This window comes from Mixophyes fleayi, chromosome 2 (genome assembly GCF_038048845.1).
Source record: "Mixophyes fleayi isolate aMixFle1 chromosome 2, aMixFle1.hap1, whole genome shotgun sequence".
NCBI classification, from domain to species: domain Eukaryota; kingdom Metazoa; phylum Chordata; class Amphibia; order Anura; family Limnodynastidae; genus Mixophyes; species Mixophyes fleayi.
Window position 1 is genome coordinate 5,402,954 of NC_134403.1, and position 23,925 is coordinate 5,426,878.

Consider the following 23,925-nt stretch of genomic DNA (forward strand, 5'->3'; position numbering starts at 1 on the left):
CACGGCACACATATTCATAACGGCACACACATACATACACATGTATCATGGCACACACATACATACACATTTATCATGGCACACACATATACATACACATACATGTATCACGGCACACACATACATACACATGTATAACGGCACACACCTACATATACATGTATAACGGCACACACATGTATAATGGCACACACATACATATACATGTATAACGGCACACGCATACATACAAATGTATCACGGAACACACATTCATAACGGCACACACATACATACACATGTATCATGGCACAAACATACATACACATTTATCATGGCTCACACATATACATACACATGTATCACGGCACACACATACATACACATGTATCACGGCACACACCTACATACACATGTATCACTGCACACACCTACATACACATGTATAACGGCACACACATATACATACACATGTGTCATGGCACACACATACATACACATGTGTCACGGCACACACATACACACACATGTATAACTGCACACACATACACACATGTATTACTGCACACACCTACATACACATGTATAACTGGATACACATACATACACATGTATAACTGCACACACCTACATACACATGTATAACGGCACACACATACATACACATGTATCACGGCACACACATACATACACATGTATCACGGCACACACATATACATACACATGTATCACAGCACACACACACATACACATGTATAATTGCACAACCCTACATACACATGTATAACGGCACACACATACACACACATGTATAATGGCACACACATACATATGTATCATGGCACACACATACATACACATGTATAACGGCACACACCTACATACACATGTATCACGGCACACACATACATACACATGTATCACTGCACACACCTACATACACATGTATAACAGCACACACATAAACATACACATGTATCACGGCACACACATACATACACATGTATAATGGCACACACCTACATACACATGTATAACGGCACACACATACACAGACATGTCTAATGGCACACACATACATACACATGTATAAAGGCAAACACATGTATCACGGCACACACATGTATAACTGCACACACATTCATACACATGTATAACGGCACACACATACATAACCATGTATAACGGCACATACATACATACACATGTATCACGGCACACACATACATACACATGTATCACGACACACACATACACGCACATGTATAACTGCACACACACATACACATGTATAACTGCACACACCTTCATACACATGTATCACGGCACACACATACATACACATGTATCACGGCACACACATGCACACACATGTATAACTGCACACACCTACATACACATGTATAACGGCACAAACATACATACACATGTATCACGGCACACACATACATACACATGTATAACTGCACACACATACACATGTATCACGACACACATATACATACACATGTATAACGGCACACACATACATACACATGTATCACGGTAAACACATATACATACACATGTATCACGGCACACACCTACATACACATGTATAACGGCACACACATACACATGTATCACGGCACACACATACATATGTATAACGGCACACACCTACATTCACATGTATCATGGCACACACATACATACACATGTATAACGGCACACACCTACATACACATGTATAACGGCACACACCTACATACACATGTATAACGGCACACATATATACATACACATGTATCACGGCACACACATACATATGTATAACGGCATACACATAAACAGACATGTATAACGGCACAAACCAACACAGACATGTATGACGGCACACACATGCATACACATGTATAACGGCACACACATACATACACATGTATAACGGCACACACATGCATACACATGTATCACGGCACACACATTCATACACATGTATAACGGCACACACATACATAACCATGTATAACAGCACACACATACATAAACATGTATCACGGCACATACATACATACACATGTATCATGGCACACACATACACACACACACATGTATAACTGCACACACATACATACACATGTATAACTGCACACACCTACATACACATGTATTACAGCACACACATACATACACATGTATCACGGCACACACATACACACACATGTATAACTGCACACACCTACATACACATGTATAACGGCACACACATACATACACATGTATCACGGCACACATATACATACACATGTATCACGGCACACACATATACATACACATGTATCACGGCACACACATTCATACACATGTATAACGGCACACACCTACATACACATGTATAACAGCACACGCATACATACAAATGTATCACGGCACACACATTCATAACGGTACACACATACATACACATGTATCATGGCACACACATACATACACATTTATCATGGCACACACATATACATACACATGTATCACGGCACACACATACATACACATGTATCATGGCACACACATACATACACATTTATCATGGCACACACACCTACATACACATGTATAACTGCACACACATACATACACATGTATAACTGCACACACCTACATACACATGTATTACAGCACATACATACATACACAAGTATCATGGCACACACATACACACACATGTATAACTGTACACACATACATACACATGTATAACTGCACACACCTACATACACATGTATTACAGCACACACATACATACACATGTATCACGGCACACACATATACATACACATGTATCACGGCACACACATACATACACTTGTATAACGGCACACACCTACATACACATGTATAACAGCACACGCATACATACAAATGTATCACGGCACACATATTCATAACGGCACACACATACATACACATGTATCATGGCACACACATACATACACATTTATCATGGCACACACATATACATACACATGTATCACGGCACACACATACATACACATGTATAACGGCACACACCTACATATACATGTATAACGGCACACACATGTATAATGGCACACACATACATATACATGTATAACGGCACACGCATACATACAAATGTATCACGGAACACACATTCATAACGGCACACACATACATACACATGTATCATGGCACAAACATACATACACATTTATCATGGCTCACACATATACATACACATGTATCACGGCACACACATACATACACATGTATCACGGCACACACCTACATACACATGTATCACTGCACACACCTACATACACATGTATAACGGCACACACATATACATACACATGTGTCATGGCACACACATACATACACATGTGTCACGGCACACACATACACACACATGTATAACTGCACACACATACACACATGTATTACTGCACACACCTACATACACATGTATAACTGGATACACATACATACACATGTATAACTGCACACACCTACATACACATGTATTACAGCACATACATACATACACAAGTATCATGGCACACACATACATACACATGTATCACGGCACACACATACATACACATGTATCACGGCACACACATATACATACACATGTATCACAGCACACACACACATACACATGTATAATTGCACAACCCTACATACACATGTATAACGGCACACACATACACACACATGTATAATGGCACACACATACATATGTATCATGGCACACACATACATACACATGTATAACGGCACACACCTACATACACATGTATCACGGCACACACATACATACACATGTATCACTGCACACACCTACATACACATGTATAACAGCACACACATAAACATACACATGTATCACGGCACACACATACATACACATGTATAATGGCACACACCTACATACACATGTATAACGGCACACACATACACAGACATGTCTAATGGCACACACATACATACACATGTATAAAGGCAAACACATGTATCACGGCACACACATGTATAACTGCACACACATTCATACACATGTATAACGGCACACACATACATAACCATGTATAACGGCACATACATACATACACATGTATCACGGCACACACATACATACACATGTATCACGACACACACATACACGCACATGTATAACTGCACACACACATACACATGTATAACTGCACACACCTTCATACACATGTATCACGGCACACACATACATACACATGTATCACGGCACACACATGCACACACATGTATAACTGCACACACCTACATACACATGTATAACGGCACAAACATACATACACATGTATCACGGCACACACATACATACACATGTATAACTGCACACACATACACATGTATCACGACACACATATACATACACATGTATAACGGCACACACATACATACACATGTATCACGGCACACACATGTATAACTGCACACACATTCATACACATGTATAACGGCACACACATACATAACCATGTATAACAGCACACACATACATACACATGTATCACGGCACACACATACATACACATGTATCACGGCACACACACACACACACATGTATAACTGCACACACACATACACATGTATAACTGCACACACCTACATACACATGTATCACGGCACACACATACATACACATGTATCACGGCACACACATACACACACATGTATAACTGCACACACCTACATACACATGTATAACGGCACACACATACATACACATGTATCACGGCACACACATACATACACATGTATAACGGCACACACATACATACACATGTATCACGGCACACACATACATACACATGTATAACGGCACATACATACACATGTATCACGGCACACACACACATACACATGTATAACGGCACACAAATACATACACATGTATAATGGCACAGACCTACATACACATGTATAACGGCACACACATATACACACATGTATAATGGCACACACATACATATTTATCACGGCACACACATACATACACATGTATAACGACACACCTATATACACATGTATCACGGCACACACCTACATACACATGTATAACGGCACACACATATACAAACACATGCATAACGGCACACACATATACACACATGTATAATGGCACACACATACATACACATTTATCATGGCACACACATATACATACACATGTACCACGGCACACACATACATACACATGTATACCGGCACACACCTACATACACATGTATAACGGCACACACATGTATAATGGCACACACATACATATACATGTATAACGGCACACGCATACATACAAATGTATCACGGAACACACATTCATAACGGCACACACATACATACACATGTATCATGGCACAAACATACATACACATGTATCACGGCACACACATACATACACATGTATCACGGCACACACCTACATACACATGTATCACTGCACACACCTACATACACATGTATAACGGCACACACATATACATACACATGTGTCATGGCACACACATACATACACATGTGTCACGGCACACACATACACACACATGTATAACTGCACACACATACACACATGTATTACTGCACACACCTACATACACATGTATAACTGGATACACATACATACACATGTATAACTGCACACACCTACATACACATGTATAACGGCACACACATACATACACATGTATCACGGCACACACATACATACACATGTATCACGGCACACACATATACATACACATGTATCACAGCACACACACACATACACATGTATAATTGCACAACCCTACATACACATGTATAACGGCACACACATACACACACATGTATAATGGGCACACACATACATATGTATCATGGCACACACATACATACACATGTATAACGGCACACACCTACATACACATGTATCACGGCACACACATACATACACATGTATCATTGCACACACCTACATACACATGTATAACAGCACACACATAAACATACACATGTATCACGGCACACACATACATACACATGTATAATGGCACACACCTACATACACATGTATAACGGCACACACATACACAGACATGTCTAATGGCACACACATACATACACATGTATAAAGGCAAACACATGTATCACGGCACACACATGTATAACTGCACACACATTCATACACATGTATAACGGCACACACATACATAACCATGTATAACGGCACATACATACATACACATGTATCACGGCACACACATACATACACATGTATCACGACACACACATACACGCACATGTATAACTGCACACACACATACACATGTATAACTGCACACACCTTCATACACATGTATCACGGCACAACACATACATACACATGTATCACGGCACACACATGCACACACATGTATAACTGCACACACCTACATACACATGTATAACGGCACAAACATACATACACATGTATCACGGCACACACATACATACACATGTATAACTGCACACACATACACATGTATCACGACACACATATACATACACATGTATAACGGCACACACATACATACACATGTATCACGGCACACACATGTATAACTGCACACACATTCATACACATGTATAACGGCACACACATACATAACCATGTATAACAGCACACACATACATACACATGTATCACGGCACACACATACATACACATGTATCACGGCACACACACACACACACATGTATAACTGCACACACACATACACATGTATAACTGCACACAACCTACATACACATGTATCACGGCACACACATACATACACATGTATCACGGCACACACATACACACACATGTATAACTGCACACACCTACATACACATGTATAACGGCACACACATACATACACATGTATCACGGCACACACATACATACACATGTATAACGGCACACACATACATACACATGTATCACGGCACACACATACATACACATGTATAACGGCACATACATACACATGTATCACGGCACACACACACATACACATGTATAACGGCACACAAATACATACACATGTATAATGGCACAGACCTACATACACATGTATAACGGCACACACATATACACACATGTATAATGGCACACACATACATATTTATCACGGCAACACACATACATACACATGTATAAACGACACACCTATATACACATGTATCACGGCACACACCTACATACACATGTATAACGGCACACACATATACAAACACATGCATAACGGCACACACATATACACACATGTATAATGGCACACACATACATACACATTTATCATGGCACACACATATACATACACATGTACCACGGCACACACATACATACACTGTATACCGGCACACACCTACATACACATGTATAACGGCACACACATGTATAATGGCACACACATACATATACATGTATAACGGCACACGCATACATACAAATGTATCACGGAACACACATTCATAACGGCACACACATACATACACATGTATCATGGCACAAACATACATACACATTTATCATGGCACACACATATACATACACATGTATCACGGCACACACATACATACACATGTATCTTGGCACACACCTACATACACATGTATCACTGCACACACCTACATACACATGTATAACGGCACACACATATACATACACATGTGTCATGGCACACACATACATACACATGTGTCACGGCACACACATACACACACATGTATAACTGCACACACATACACACATGTATTACTGCACACACCTACATACACATGTATAACTGGATACACATACATACACATGTATAACTGCACACATCTACATACACATGTATAACGGCACACACATACATACACATGTATCACGGCACACACATACATACACATGTATCACGGCACACACATATACATACACATGTATCACAGCACACACACACATACACATGTATAATTGCACAACCCTACATACACATGTATAACGGCACACACATACACACACATGTATAATGGCACACACATACATATGTATCATGGCACACACATACATACACATGTATAACGGCACACACCTACATACACATGTATCACGGCACACACATACATACACATGTATCACTGCACACACCTACATACACATGTATCACGGCACACACATACATACACATGTATAATGGCACACACCTACATACACATGTATAACGGCACACACATACACAGACATGTCTAATGGCACACACATACATACACATGTATAAAGGCACACACATGTATAACGGCACACACATGTATAACTGCACACACATTCATACACATGTATAACGGCACACACATACATAACCATGTATAACGGCACATACATACATACACATGTATCACGGCACACACATACATACACATGTATCACGACACACACATACACGCACATGTATAACTGCACACACACATACACATGTATAACTGCACACACCTACATACACATGTATCACGGCACACACATACATACACATGTATCACGGCACACACATGCACACACATGCACACACATGTATAACTGCACACACCTACATACACATGTATAACGGCACAAACATACATACACATGTATCACGGCACACACATACATACACATGTATAACTGCACACACATACACATGTATCACGACACACACATACATACACATGTATAACGGCACACACATACATACACATGTATCACGGCACACACATGTATAACTGCACACACATTCATACACATGTATAACGGCACACATATACATAACCATGTATAACAGCACACACATACATACACATGTATCACGGCACACACATACATACACATGTATCACGGCACACACACACACACATGTATAACTGCACACACACACATACACATGTATAACTGCACACACCTACATACACATGTATCAAGGCACACACATACATACACATGTATCACGGCACACACATGTATCACGGCACACACATACATACACATGTATAACGGCACATACATACACATGTATCACGGCACACACACACATACACATGTATAACGGCACACACATACATACACATGTATAATGGCACAGACCTACATACACATGTATAACGGCACACACATATACACACATGTATAATGGCACACACATACATACTTATCACGGCACACACATACATACACATGTATAACGACACACCTATATACACATGTATCACGGCACTCACCTACATACACATGTATAACGGCACACACATATACATACACATGTATAACGGCACACACATATACACACATGTATAATGGCACACACATACATATGTATCACGGCACACACATACATACACATGTATAACGGCACACACCTATATACACATGTATCACGGCACACACCTACATACACATGTATAACAGCACACACATACATACACATCTTTCACGGCACACACATACACACACATGTATCATGGCACACACATACAAACACATGTATAATGGCACACACATTCTTATACACATGTATAACGGCACACACATTCATACACATGTATAACGGCACACACATACATAACCATGTATAACAGCACACACATACATACACATGTATCACGACACACACATATACATACACATGTATCACGACACACACATACATACACATGTATATCAGCACACACATTCATAACCATGTATAATGGCACACACATACATACACACACATGTATCACGGCACACACCTACATAACCATGTATAACGGCACACACATACACACACATGTATACCGGCACACACACACATTCACATGTATAACGGCATATACATACACATGTATAACGGCATACACATATATCAAGGCGCACACATACATACACATGTATCATGGCACACACATGTATCACGGCACACACATGCATATATATCACGGCACACACATGTATAATGGCACACACATACATACACATGTATCACGGCACACACATACATACACATGTATGTCATCACACACATACATAGAAATGTATCACGGCACACACATAAATACACATGTATCACGGCACACACATATACATACACATTTATCACGGCACACACAAATACATACACATGTATAACGGCACACACCTACATATACATGTACCATGGCACACACATACATACACATGTATAACAGCACACACATTCATAACGGCACACACATACATATGTATCACGGCACACACATACATACACATGTATCACGGCACACACATATACATACACATGTATCACGGCACACACCTACATACACATGTATAACGGCACACACATACACATGTATCACGGCACACACATACATATGTATAACGGCACACACCTACATACACATGTATCATGGCACACACATACATACACATGTATAACGACACACACCTACATACACATGTATAACGGCACACACCTACATACACATGTATAACGGCACACATATATACATACACATGTATCACGGCACACACATACATATGTATAACGGCACAGACATGTATAACGGCACACACATGCATACACATGTATAATGGCACACACATACATACACATGTATAACGGCACACACATGCATACACATGTATCACGGCACACACATGTATAACTGCACACACATTCATACACATGTATAACGGCACACACATACATAACCATGTATAACAGCACACGCATACATACACATGTATCACGGCACATACATACATACACATGTATCATGGCACACACATACACACACATGTATAACTGCACACACATACATACACATGTATAACTGCACACACCTACATACACATGTATTACAGCACACACATACACACACATGTATAACTGCACACACCTACATACACATGTATAACGGCACACACATACATACACATGTATCACGGCACACACATACATACACATGTATCACAGCACACATATACATACACATGTATCACGGCACACACATATACATACACATGTATCATGGCACACACATACATACACATGTATAACGGCACACACCTACATACACATGTATAACAGCACACGCATACATACAAATGTATCACGGCACACACATTCATAACGGCACACACATACATACACATGTATCATGGCACACACATATACATGTATCACAGCACACACATACATACACATGTATAAGGGCACACACCTACATACACATGTATAACGGCACACACATGTATAATGGCACACACACACACATATACATGTATAACGGCACACGCATACATACACATGTATCACGGCACACACATTCATAACGGCACACACATACATACACATTTATCATGGCACACACATATACATGTATCACAGCACACACATACATACACATGTATAAGGGCACACACCTACATACACATGTATAACGGCACACACATGTATAATGGCACACACACACACATATACATGTATAACGGCACACGCATACATACACATGTATCACGGCACACACATTCATAACGGCACACACATACATACACATGTATCATGGCACAAACATACATACACATTTATCATGGCACACACATATACATACACATGTATCACGGCACACACATACATACACATGTATCACGGCACACACCTACATACACATGTATAACGGCACACACATATACATACACATGTGTCATGGCACACACATACATACACATGTATCACGGCACACACATACACACACATGTATAACTGCACACACATACACACATGTATTACTGCACACACCTACATACACATGTATAACGGCACACACATACATACACATGTATAACTGCACACACCTACATATACATGTATAACGGCACACACATACATACACATGTATCATGGCACACACATACATACACATGTATCACGGCACACACATATACATACACATGTATCACAGCACACACACATACACATGTATAATTGCACACACCTACATACACATGTATAACGGCACACACATACACACACATGTATAATGGCACACACATACACATGTATCACGGCACACACATACATACACATGTATCACTGCACACACCTACATACACATGTATAACAGCACACACATAAACATACACATGTATCACGGCACACACATACATACACATGTATAATGGCACACACCTACATACACATGTATAACGGCACACACATACACAGACATGTCTAACGGCACACACCTACATACACATGTATAAAGGCACACACATGTATCACGGCACACACATGTATAACTGCACACACATTCATACACATGTATAACGGCACACACATACATAACCATGTATAACGGCACAAACATACATACACATGTATCACGGCACACACATACACGCACATGTATAACTGCACACACACACATACACATGTATAACTGCACACACCTACATACACATGTATCACGGCACACACATACATACACATGTATCACGGCACACACATGCACACACATGTATAACTGCACACACTTACATACACATGTATAACGGCACACACATACATACACATGTATCACGGCACACACATACATACACATGTATAACGGCACACACATTCATAATGGCACATACATACACATGTATCACGGCACACACACATACACATGTATAACGGCACACACATACATACACATGTATAACGGCACACACATACATACACATGTATAATGGCACACACCTATATACACATGTATCACGGCACACATATACATATGTATCACGGCACACACATATACATACACATGTATAACAGCACACACATATACACACATGTATAATGGCACACACATACATATGTATCACGGCACACACCTATATACACATGTATCACGGCACACACCTACATACACATGTATAACGGCACACACCTACATACACATGTATAACGGCACACACATATACATACACATGTATCACGGCACACACATACATACACATGTATAACGGCACACACCTACATACACATGTATAACGGCACACACCTACATACACATGTATAACGGCACACACATACACAGACATGTATAACAGCACACACCTACATACACATGTATAACGGCACATACATACATACATACACATGTATAACGGCACACACATGCATACACATGTAGCACGGCACACACATGTATAGTTACATAGTTACATAGTTGATGAGGTTGAAAAAAGACACCAGTCCATCAAGTTCAACCTATTTTGGATCTCCTGCGATCCTGCACTTATATTTGAAATTAATCCGGAGTAGGCAACCGCCCATCTGTTTCAATTTTGAAAATCCCCCCAGACTCAATATTGCAATCCAATTTTTACCCTATATCCACTACTATCCTTTATTTTAAATTAACGGTCGTATCCCTGGATACACCTTTCCGCTAAAAATTTGTCTAACCCTTTCTTAAACATATCTATTGAATCTGCCATCACAACCTTCCCTGGCAATGAATTCCATATCTTGACTGCCCTTACTGTAAAGAACCCCTTCCTTTGCTGGTTGTGAAATTTCCTCTCCTCTAACCTTAGGGGATGACCACGTGTCCTGTGTATGGTCCTTGGGGTAAAAAGTTCCCATGAAAGCTCTCTGTATTGACCCCTAATGTATTTGTACATAGTAATCATATCTCCCCTTAGACGCCTCTTTTCTAAAGTAAACATGCCTAAACTGGCTAACCTTTCCTCATAACTTAATGACTCCATACCCTTTATCAATTTTGTCGCCCTTCTCTGAACCCTTTCTAGTTCCAAATTATCTTTTTTATAGAGTGGTGCCCAGAACTGTACTGCATATTCAAGATGAGGTCTTACCAATGATTTATACAGTGGCAAAATTACACTGTCTTCCCTTGCATCTATTCCCCTTTTTATGCATGCCAATACTTTGTTTGCCCTTGCAGCTGCTGCTTGACATTGAGCACTATTGCTAAGTCTACTGTCTACGAGCACTCCCAAATCCTTTTCCATTATAGATTCTCCCAAATTAATTCCATTTAATTTATAGATTGCGTTCTTGTTTTTGATCCCTGAATGCATAACCTTACATTTATCTGTGTTAAACCTCATATTCCATTTAGCCGCCCAATCCTCCAGTTTATTTAAGTCCCTCTGTAGAGAAGCTACATCTTGCTCTGATTTTATTACCTTACAGAGTTTAGTGTCATCTGCAAAAATAGAAACTTTACTCTCTAAACCATCACCAAGGTCATTAATAAATATATTAAAAAGGAGTGGTCCCAGCACGGAACCTTGAGGAACTCCACTTAAGACCTTTGACCAATTAGAAAATGTTCCATTTATCACAACTCTCTGTTCCCTATTCTCTAACCAGTTTTCGATCCAAGTACAAATTTTGATTTCTAGACCCAGTTCCCTTATTTTGTAAACCAACCTCTTGTGTGGCACTGTATCAAAGGCCTTTGCAAAATCTAAGTAGACCACATCTACTGTCCTGCCCTGGTCTAAGTTCCCACTAACTTCCTCGTAGAAACTAATTAGATTAGTTTGACATGACCTATCCCTCACAAATCCATGTTGATTCCCACTAATAATTTTATTGCGTACCAAGTAATCCTGAATACTGTCCCTTAAAATACCTTCCAGTAGTTTCCCCACTATTGATGTCAGGCTTACAGGTCTATAATTCTCTGGTTGTGATCTCGTCCCCTTTTTAAACAACGGCACCACATCTGCTATTCGCCAATCCCTTGGTACTGAGCCTGATGAGATTGAATCTCTGAAAATTAAGAATAGCGGTCTAGCTATTTCCGAGTTTAATTCCATAAGGACCCTTGGGTGTATGCCATCTGGACCTGGAGCTTTATTTATCTTAATATTCTTCAGTCGCCTTTGGACTTCTTCCTCTGACAACCAAGTATTAATTAATGGCATGGTTTCATTTCCATTTTTATGTATTACTCCTGCCATTTGTTCCTCTCTGGCAAATACTGAAGAAAAGAACGTGTTTAATATCTCTGCTTTTTCCTTAGTATCATTTATCAATTCACCCATCTCACTTCTTAGTGGTCCTATATTATCTTTTTTAATCCTTTTGCCATTTATATACTTAAAAAACTTTTTGGGGTTTGTCTTACTTTCTTTTGCAACGTGCCTTTCATTTTCTAATTTAGCCAATCTAATTTCCTTTTTGCATGTTTTATTACATTCCTTGTACCTATGGAAGGACTCCTCTGACCCTTCAGACTTAAACAATTTAAATGCATGCTTCTTCCTTTGCATTTCTTCTCTTACCTTTTTATTTAGCCACATTGGTTTAGACTTAATTCTTTTACATTTATTTCCCATAGGAATGAACTTATACGTGTATGTTTCCAACAACATTTTAAAGACAGCCCACATTTCTTCCGTATTTTTTCCTTCAAAGGCTTTGTCCCAGTCTATGCTCTTTATAGACTCCTTTAGCATATTAAAATTTGCCTTTTTAAAGTTTAAAGTCCTAGTTGATCCCTTATACTGTTGTTTCTGGAAACTAATTTCAAATGAGACCATATTATGATCACTGTTTCCCAAGTGCTCCTTTACTTGAATATTTGATATTACGTCTACATTGTTTGTTATTACTAGGTCCAGTATAGTCCGGTTCCTAGTTGGTTCCTCAACTAATTGGGACATGTAATGGTCTTTTAGCGTGCTCAGAAACCTATTTCCCCTAGCTGTACCGCAGGTCTCAGTACTCCAATCAATGTCCGGATAATTAAAATCCCCCATAATTAAAATTTGACCTAGTTGTGTAGCCTTTTCAATTTGCTGTAGAAGTTGGGCTTCCTCAATCGTACTAATATCTGGCGGTTTATAGCATATCCCTATCAGAAACTTCTCTGAACTTTTTCCTCCGCTGGATATTTCCACCCACAATGCCTCTATATTATCACCAATATTCTCATATATAACTTCCTGAATACTTGGTTTTAATTCTGGCTTAATATAAAGACATACTCCTCCTCCCCTTTTATTTACCCTATCCCTCCTGAAGAGAGAATAGCCTTCCAAGTTGACTGCCCAGTCATGTGTATCATCCCACCAGGTCTCAGTAATACCTATAATATCATACTGCTCATTCATTGCTACTAGTTCTAACTCCCCCATTTTACCTGTCAGGCTTCTTGCATTTGCAAGCATACACTTAAGTCTATTGGCTCCCTTAGGTATTTCTTTTTGCTTTAAAAAGGGCCGCTCCTTATCGGCTATGCTTCCCTTTCCCCCCTCTCCACCCCCTTTACTCTTGTTAAATTCCTCCTTACTACTCTCAATGTCTATCCCATAAATACTTGCTTGCCCCTCCTCCCCAGAGCCTAGTTTAAAATCTCCTCCAACCTTCTAACCATCCTCTCCCCTAGCACTGCAGCCCCCTCCTCATTCAGGTGCAATCCATCATGACAATAAAGATGGCAACTGACCGAGAAATCAGCCCAGTGCTCTAAGAATCCAAAACCCTCCTTCCTACACCAATCTTTTAGCCATAATCTAATCTTTTAGTATAACTGCACACACATTCATACACATGTATCACGGCACACACATACATACACATGTATCACGGCACACACATACACACACATGTATAACTGCACACACATACATACACATGTATAACTGCACACACCTACATACACATGTATCACGGCACACACATACATACACATGTATCACGGCACACACATACATACACATGTATAACTGCACACACCTACATACACATGTATTACGGCACACACATACATACACATATATAACGGCACACACATACATACACATGTATCACGGCACACACATACATATGTATCACGGCACACACATACATACACATGTATCATGGCACACACATACATACATACACATATATAACGGCACACACCTACATACACATGTATCATGGCACACACATACATACATATACATATATAACGGCACACACCTACATACACATGTATCATGGCACACACATACATACATACACATATATAACGGCACACACCTACATACACATGTATCATGGCACACACATACATACATACACATGTATCACGGCACACACATACATACACATGTATCACGGCACACACATACATATGTATCACGGCACACACATACATACACATGTATCACGGCACACACATACATACACATATATAACGGCACACACATACATACACATATATAACGGCACACACATACATACACATGTATCACGGCACACACATACATATGTATCACGGCACACACATACATACATATGTATCACGGCACACACATACATACACATGTATCACGGCACACACATACATATGTATCACGGCACACACATACATACACATGTATCACGGCACACACATACATACACATGTATCACGGCACACACATACATACACATTTATCACGGCACACACATACATACACATTTATCATGGCACACACATATACATGTATCACGGCACACACATACATACATACACATATATAACTGCACACACATACATACACATATATAACGGCACACACATACATACACATGTATCACGGCACACACATACATACACATATATAACGGCACACACATACATACACATGTATCACGGCACACACATACATATGTATCACGGCACACACATACATACACATGTATCACGGCACACACATACATATGTATCATGGCACACACATACATACATACACATATATAACGGCACACACCTACATACACATGTATCACGGCACACACCTACATACACATGTATCATGGCACACACATACATACATACACATATATAACGGCACACACCTACATACACATATATAACGGCACACACCTACATACACATGTATCATGGCACACACATACATACATACACATATATAACGGCACACACCTACATACACATATATAACGGCACACACCTACATACACATGTATCATGGCACACACATACATACATACACATATATAACGGCACACACCTACATACACATGTATCACGGCACACACATACATACACATATATAACAGCACACACATACATACACATGTATCACGGCACACACATACATATGTATCACGGCACACACATACATACACATGTATCACGGCACACACATACATACACATATATAACTGCACACACATACATACACATGTATCACGGCACACACATACACATGTATCACGGCACACACATACATACACATGTATCACGGCACACACATACATACACATGTATCATGGCACACACATACATACACATATATAACTGCACACACATACATACACATGTATCACGGCACACACATACACATGTATCACGGCACACACATACATACACATGTATCACGGCACACACATACATACACATGTATCATGGCACACACATACATACATACACATATATAACGGCACACACATACATACATACACATATATAATGGCACACACATACATACATACATACACATATATAACGGCACACACATACATACATACATACACATATATAACGGCACACACATACATACATACACATATATAACGGCACACACCTACATACACATGTATCATGGCACACACATACATACATACACATATATAACGGCACACACATACATACATACACATATATAACGGCACACACATACATACACATATATAACGGCACACACATACATACATACATACATACACATGTATCATGGCACACACATACATACATACACATATATAACGGCACACACATACATACATACATACATACACATGTATCATGGCACACACATACATACATACACATATATAACGGCACACACATACATACATACACATGTATCATGGCACACACATACATACATACACATATATAACGGCACACACATACATACATACACATGTATCATGGCACACACACACATACATACATACACATATATAACGGCACACACACACATACATACACATGTATCATGGCACACACATACATACACATGTATCACGGCACACACATACATACACATGTATCACGGCACACACATACATACATACACATATATAACGGCACACACACACATACATACATACACATATATAACGGCACACACATACACATATATAACGGCACACACATACATACACATGTATCACGGCACACACATACATACATACACATGTATCATGGCACACACACACACATACATACACATATATAACGGCACATACATACATACACATGTATCATGGCACACACATACATACATACACATATATAACGACACACACACACATACATACACATATATAACGGCACACACATACATACACATGTATCATGGCACACACATACATATGTATCACGGCACACATATACATACATACACATATATAACGGCACACACATACATACACATATATAACGGCACACACCTACATACACATATATAACGGCACACACATACACATATATAACGGCACACACCTACATACACATATATAACGGCACACACATACATACATACACATATATAACGGCACACACATACATACATACACATATATAACGGCACACACACACATACATACACATATATAACGGCACACACCTACATACACATATATAACGGCACACACATACATACATACACATATATAACGGCACACACATACATACATACACATATATAACGGCACACACACACACATACATACACATATATAACGGCACACACATACATACACATATATAACGGCACACACATACATACATACATACACATATATAACGGCACACACATACATACATACACATATATAACGGCACACACACACATACATACACATATATAACGGCACACACATACATACACATGTATCATGGCACACACATACATATGTAATACGGCACACATATACATACATACACATATATAACGGCACACACATACATACACATATATAACGGCACACACCTACATACACATATATAACGGCACACACATACATACATACACATATATAACGGCACACACATACATACATACACATATATAACGGCACACACATACATACATACACATATATAACGGCACACACACACATACATACACATATATAACGGCACACACATACATACACATATATAACGGCACACACATACATACATACATACATACATACAGATATATAACGGCACACACATACATACATACACATATATAACGGCACACACACACATACATACACATATATAACGGCACACACATACATACACATGTATCATGGCACACACATACATATGTATAACGGCACACACATACATACATACACATATATAACGGCACACACATACATACACATATATAACGGCACACACCTACATACACATATATAACGGCACACACACACATACATACACATATATAACGGCACACACCTACATACACATATATAACGGCACACACATACATACATACACATATATAACGGCACACACATACATACATACACATATATAACGGCACATACATACATACATACACATATATAACGGCACACACATACATACATACACATATATAACGACACACACATACATACATACACATATATAACGGCACATACATACATACATACACATATATAACGGCACATACATACATACATACACATATATAACGGCACACACATACATACATACACATATATAACGGCACACACACACACATACATACATACACATATATAACGGCACACACATACATACACATATATAACGGCACACACATACATACATACACATATATAACGGCACACACATACATACATACATACATACATACACATATATAACGGCACACACACATACATACACATATATAACGGCACACACACACACATACATACATACACATATATAACGGCACACACACACACATACATACATACACATATATAACGGCACACACACACACATACATACATACACATATATAACGGCACACACATACATACACATATATAACGGCACACACACATACATACATACACATATATAACGGCACACACATACATTCCGACTTTGGGAAATTAATCTGCACCTAATTGCAGATTATAGATTATAGGTCCAACTGGAAACGCTCAAGGGATAAAGAATATGAACAATCTCTTTGAAAATGCCAATAAGCGCAGCTCCAGGCAATAGCTTCAGGTGGATCTATTGGACAATGTCTACAAGACTAATTAATGGATAATGTCTCCATGACAGGTTCCTGGCTAATGTTGATGAGACACGTTCCTGGACAATGTCTATAAGACAATTCATAAGCAATGCCACTAATGTTTAAGAGACCACATTCTGGACAATATTTAGGAGACCAATTGATAGATAATGACTCTGATACTTAGTCCAGGGGGTAAATGTATCAATATGCGGGTTCTTCAACACCCGCGTGTTCAGCCTCTTCCGCAATTAAATTTCAAGCGGCGCTGCATTGTAAAGGGTTAACTTCCCTTTAACAGGGTTAACTTCCCTTTACAATGCAGCGCCGCTTGAAATTTAATCGCGGAAGAGGCTGAACACGCGGGTGTTGAAGAACCCGCATATTGATACATTTACCCCCAGATCTATAGCTATGGGACCAGATCTAGGACAATGTCTATTAGACCAGGTCTAGGACAATGTCTACAAGACCATTTGGTGAGAAATACCTATGAGACCAGATCCAGGACAATCCCAATGGGACCTAATCCTGCCTAATATCTGTACAATGTCTATGAGAACAGTATCTGGACAATAGTGTTAGGTAGATCTACTGGACAATGTCTATGAGAAGTACATAGTTGATACCTATAGTAAACTGGACCTTCCAGTCTGAACCAATGGCATTTTACATTGCAGAACATTTCACATGGGGCAAGAAATTCAGGACGGTATGTAAACCCTGCATGGTTTTTGATGATGCAGAATAATGAAGTCAGTGGAATTGAGTAAACTACATATTTCGCTAGTTAGATAACACCAGGGTTACTGTGTTCCCCTCTAGATCAGACAACCTTTAGACTCTGTCCTTATTCTGTACCAGGCCTGCAGTACCACTGTGTCACCAGAGGTTTGGACATTTTCTCCTCACCTGCAGGTGTTAATGTCATTACCTCATTCAGATTATCTGTAGCTGCTTCTCTATATATTCCTGCCCCTCAGCAGCACCTTACTGGTCACTGTTTGCCTTATCCTGTGCCCTGGACATTCTTCTTACCACTGTTTGTTCCTGTGTAACTTTGGCTCTACCATCTACCATCAACTCAAACTCATAGTTTACCTGGATTCCTTCAGCATCTTGTCTATACCTAGTAATCTATTGCATTGTAAATTTCCTTCTTTGTTCCTGAAAATTACCTGTTATCCAGTTCAGAGACTGTTTATCTCTATCTAGCCCCACCCAGATTCTGTTATACCTGGACTATGTTCTTATTATCACCTGTTATACCTGGACTGTGTTCTGATTATCACCTGTTATACCTGGACTATGATCTGATTATCACCTGGACTATGTTCTGATTATCACCTGGACTATGTTCTGATTATCACCTGGACTATGTTCTGATTATTACCTGGACTGTGTTCTGATTATCACCTGGACTATGATCTGATTATCACCTGGACTATGTTCTGATTATCACCTGGACTATGTTCTGATTATCACCTGCTGTTCCTGGATTATGTTAGTTTATTGCATTACTCCATCATGTTCTGCAACTGAATATTTGTGCTTCAATAAACTAATATATCCGTCACATATGGACCTGGACTCCTTAGATATCATTGCAACCCCCCAGTTAACCATAACAACTACACAGAGAGAATAAGACACTGGAAGCAAATTAAAGAAGAGCTACTGAAGTGAAGCGTTCACCAAAACGTACTGAGTCTGAATGGAAAGAACTCACTGTATAACATAAATGGGAAATGGTTAAACTAGGGAAGACATATAAGAGGCAGAGATGTGATTGTACAAATTAAGCTGCAGGATGGAAAGAGAGACGTTTGAGTGAGTTCTGGATGAACGTTTTGAAAAGGCTTAGAAATGATTGGTCTCTACATACATAGCAAATCTGGGGTTTGGTTAAAAACAGGGCTGGGAATACATTTGCCTGTAAAACGGGTAGGGGTATGTGGAAAGGAGCTTGGCCAAGATTGTTAATATACCGTTTTTATAGATATAAGAGATTTGTTCGGTGTTATCTATGGTGAAAACTCTGGTTCTTTATTACAAAAGACAACATGAATCTGCAGAAGGAAGTACAACGTATGTTAACGCCTTCTAGCAGAGGTGCGGACATTTTGTTTGGTAAGACAATGATTAGTGCCTGATAAAAGACATTACAAACTGCCCTTTTTCCTGTTTATACAATATATATGTTTATATTAATGATTTTACTACTTGGTAATTGACTTAAAGGGACAACTGGGCTACTAGGTGTAATTTATCTCCGGTGACCGGTACATACATTTCTGCATTGCTTAGGTTCCTGGCTTCTGTTATAATCTCCTGGAGCAGAACCGATACATCATCTGTAAAAGTCAACAACAAATCTCTGTATAACTATTCTGTACAGACTTTTCTTACACTCACTCAACAGAATAAAAAATATTAGTATAAAACTATTACTGATTCTTCACAAAAATATAAACATTACATTCATTCACTCCACATACTCTATTTATTATTTTCAATGATGAGATTAAATTATAATGGTTAAAGGAAGACAAAGGATGGTAAAAAGGAAGCACAGGAGAGGAAGGACACGAAAGTACGGAAGTACTGAAGGGAAGTATGGAAGAGGAAGAATATAAAGGGAGCAGAGGAGAGGAAGGACACAA

The 23,925-nt window shown here is 39.3% G+C and overlaps 1 protein-coding gene across 4 annotated transcripts in view; it reads right to left on the minus strand.

Annotated features, from left to right (window-relative positions):
• PDE2A (phosphodiesterase 2A) overlaps positions 1 to 23,925 on the minus strand; it is a 661,195-nt gene that overhangs the window by 46,646 nt on the left and 590,624 nt on the right. For all 4 annotated transcript variants that reach the window (XM_075198335.1, XM_075198336.1, XM_075198339.1 and 1 more), the window contains one exon: positions 23,553 to 23,616. In XM_075198335.1, the coding sequence (XP_075054436.1) occupies positions 23,553 to 23,616 (64 nt within the window). The remainder of the gene's footprint in view (positions 1 to 23,552; positions 23,617 to 23,925) is intronic.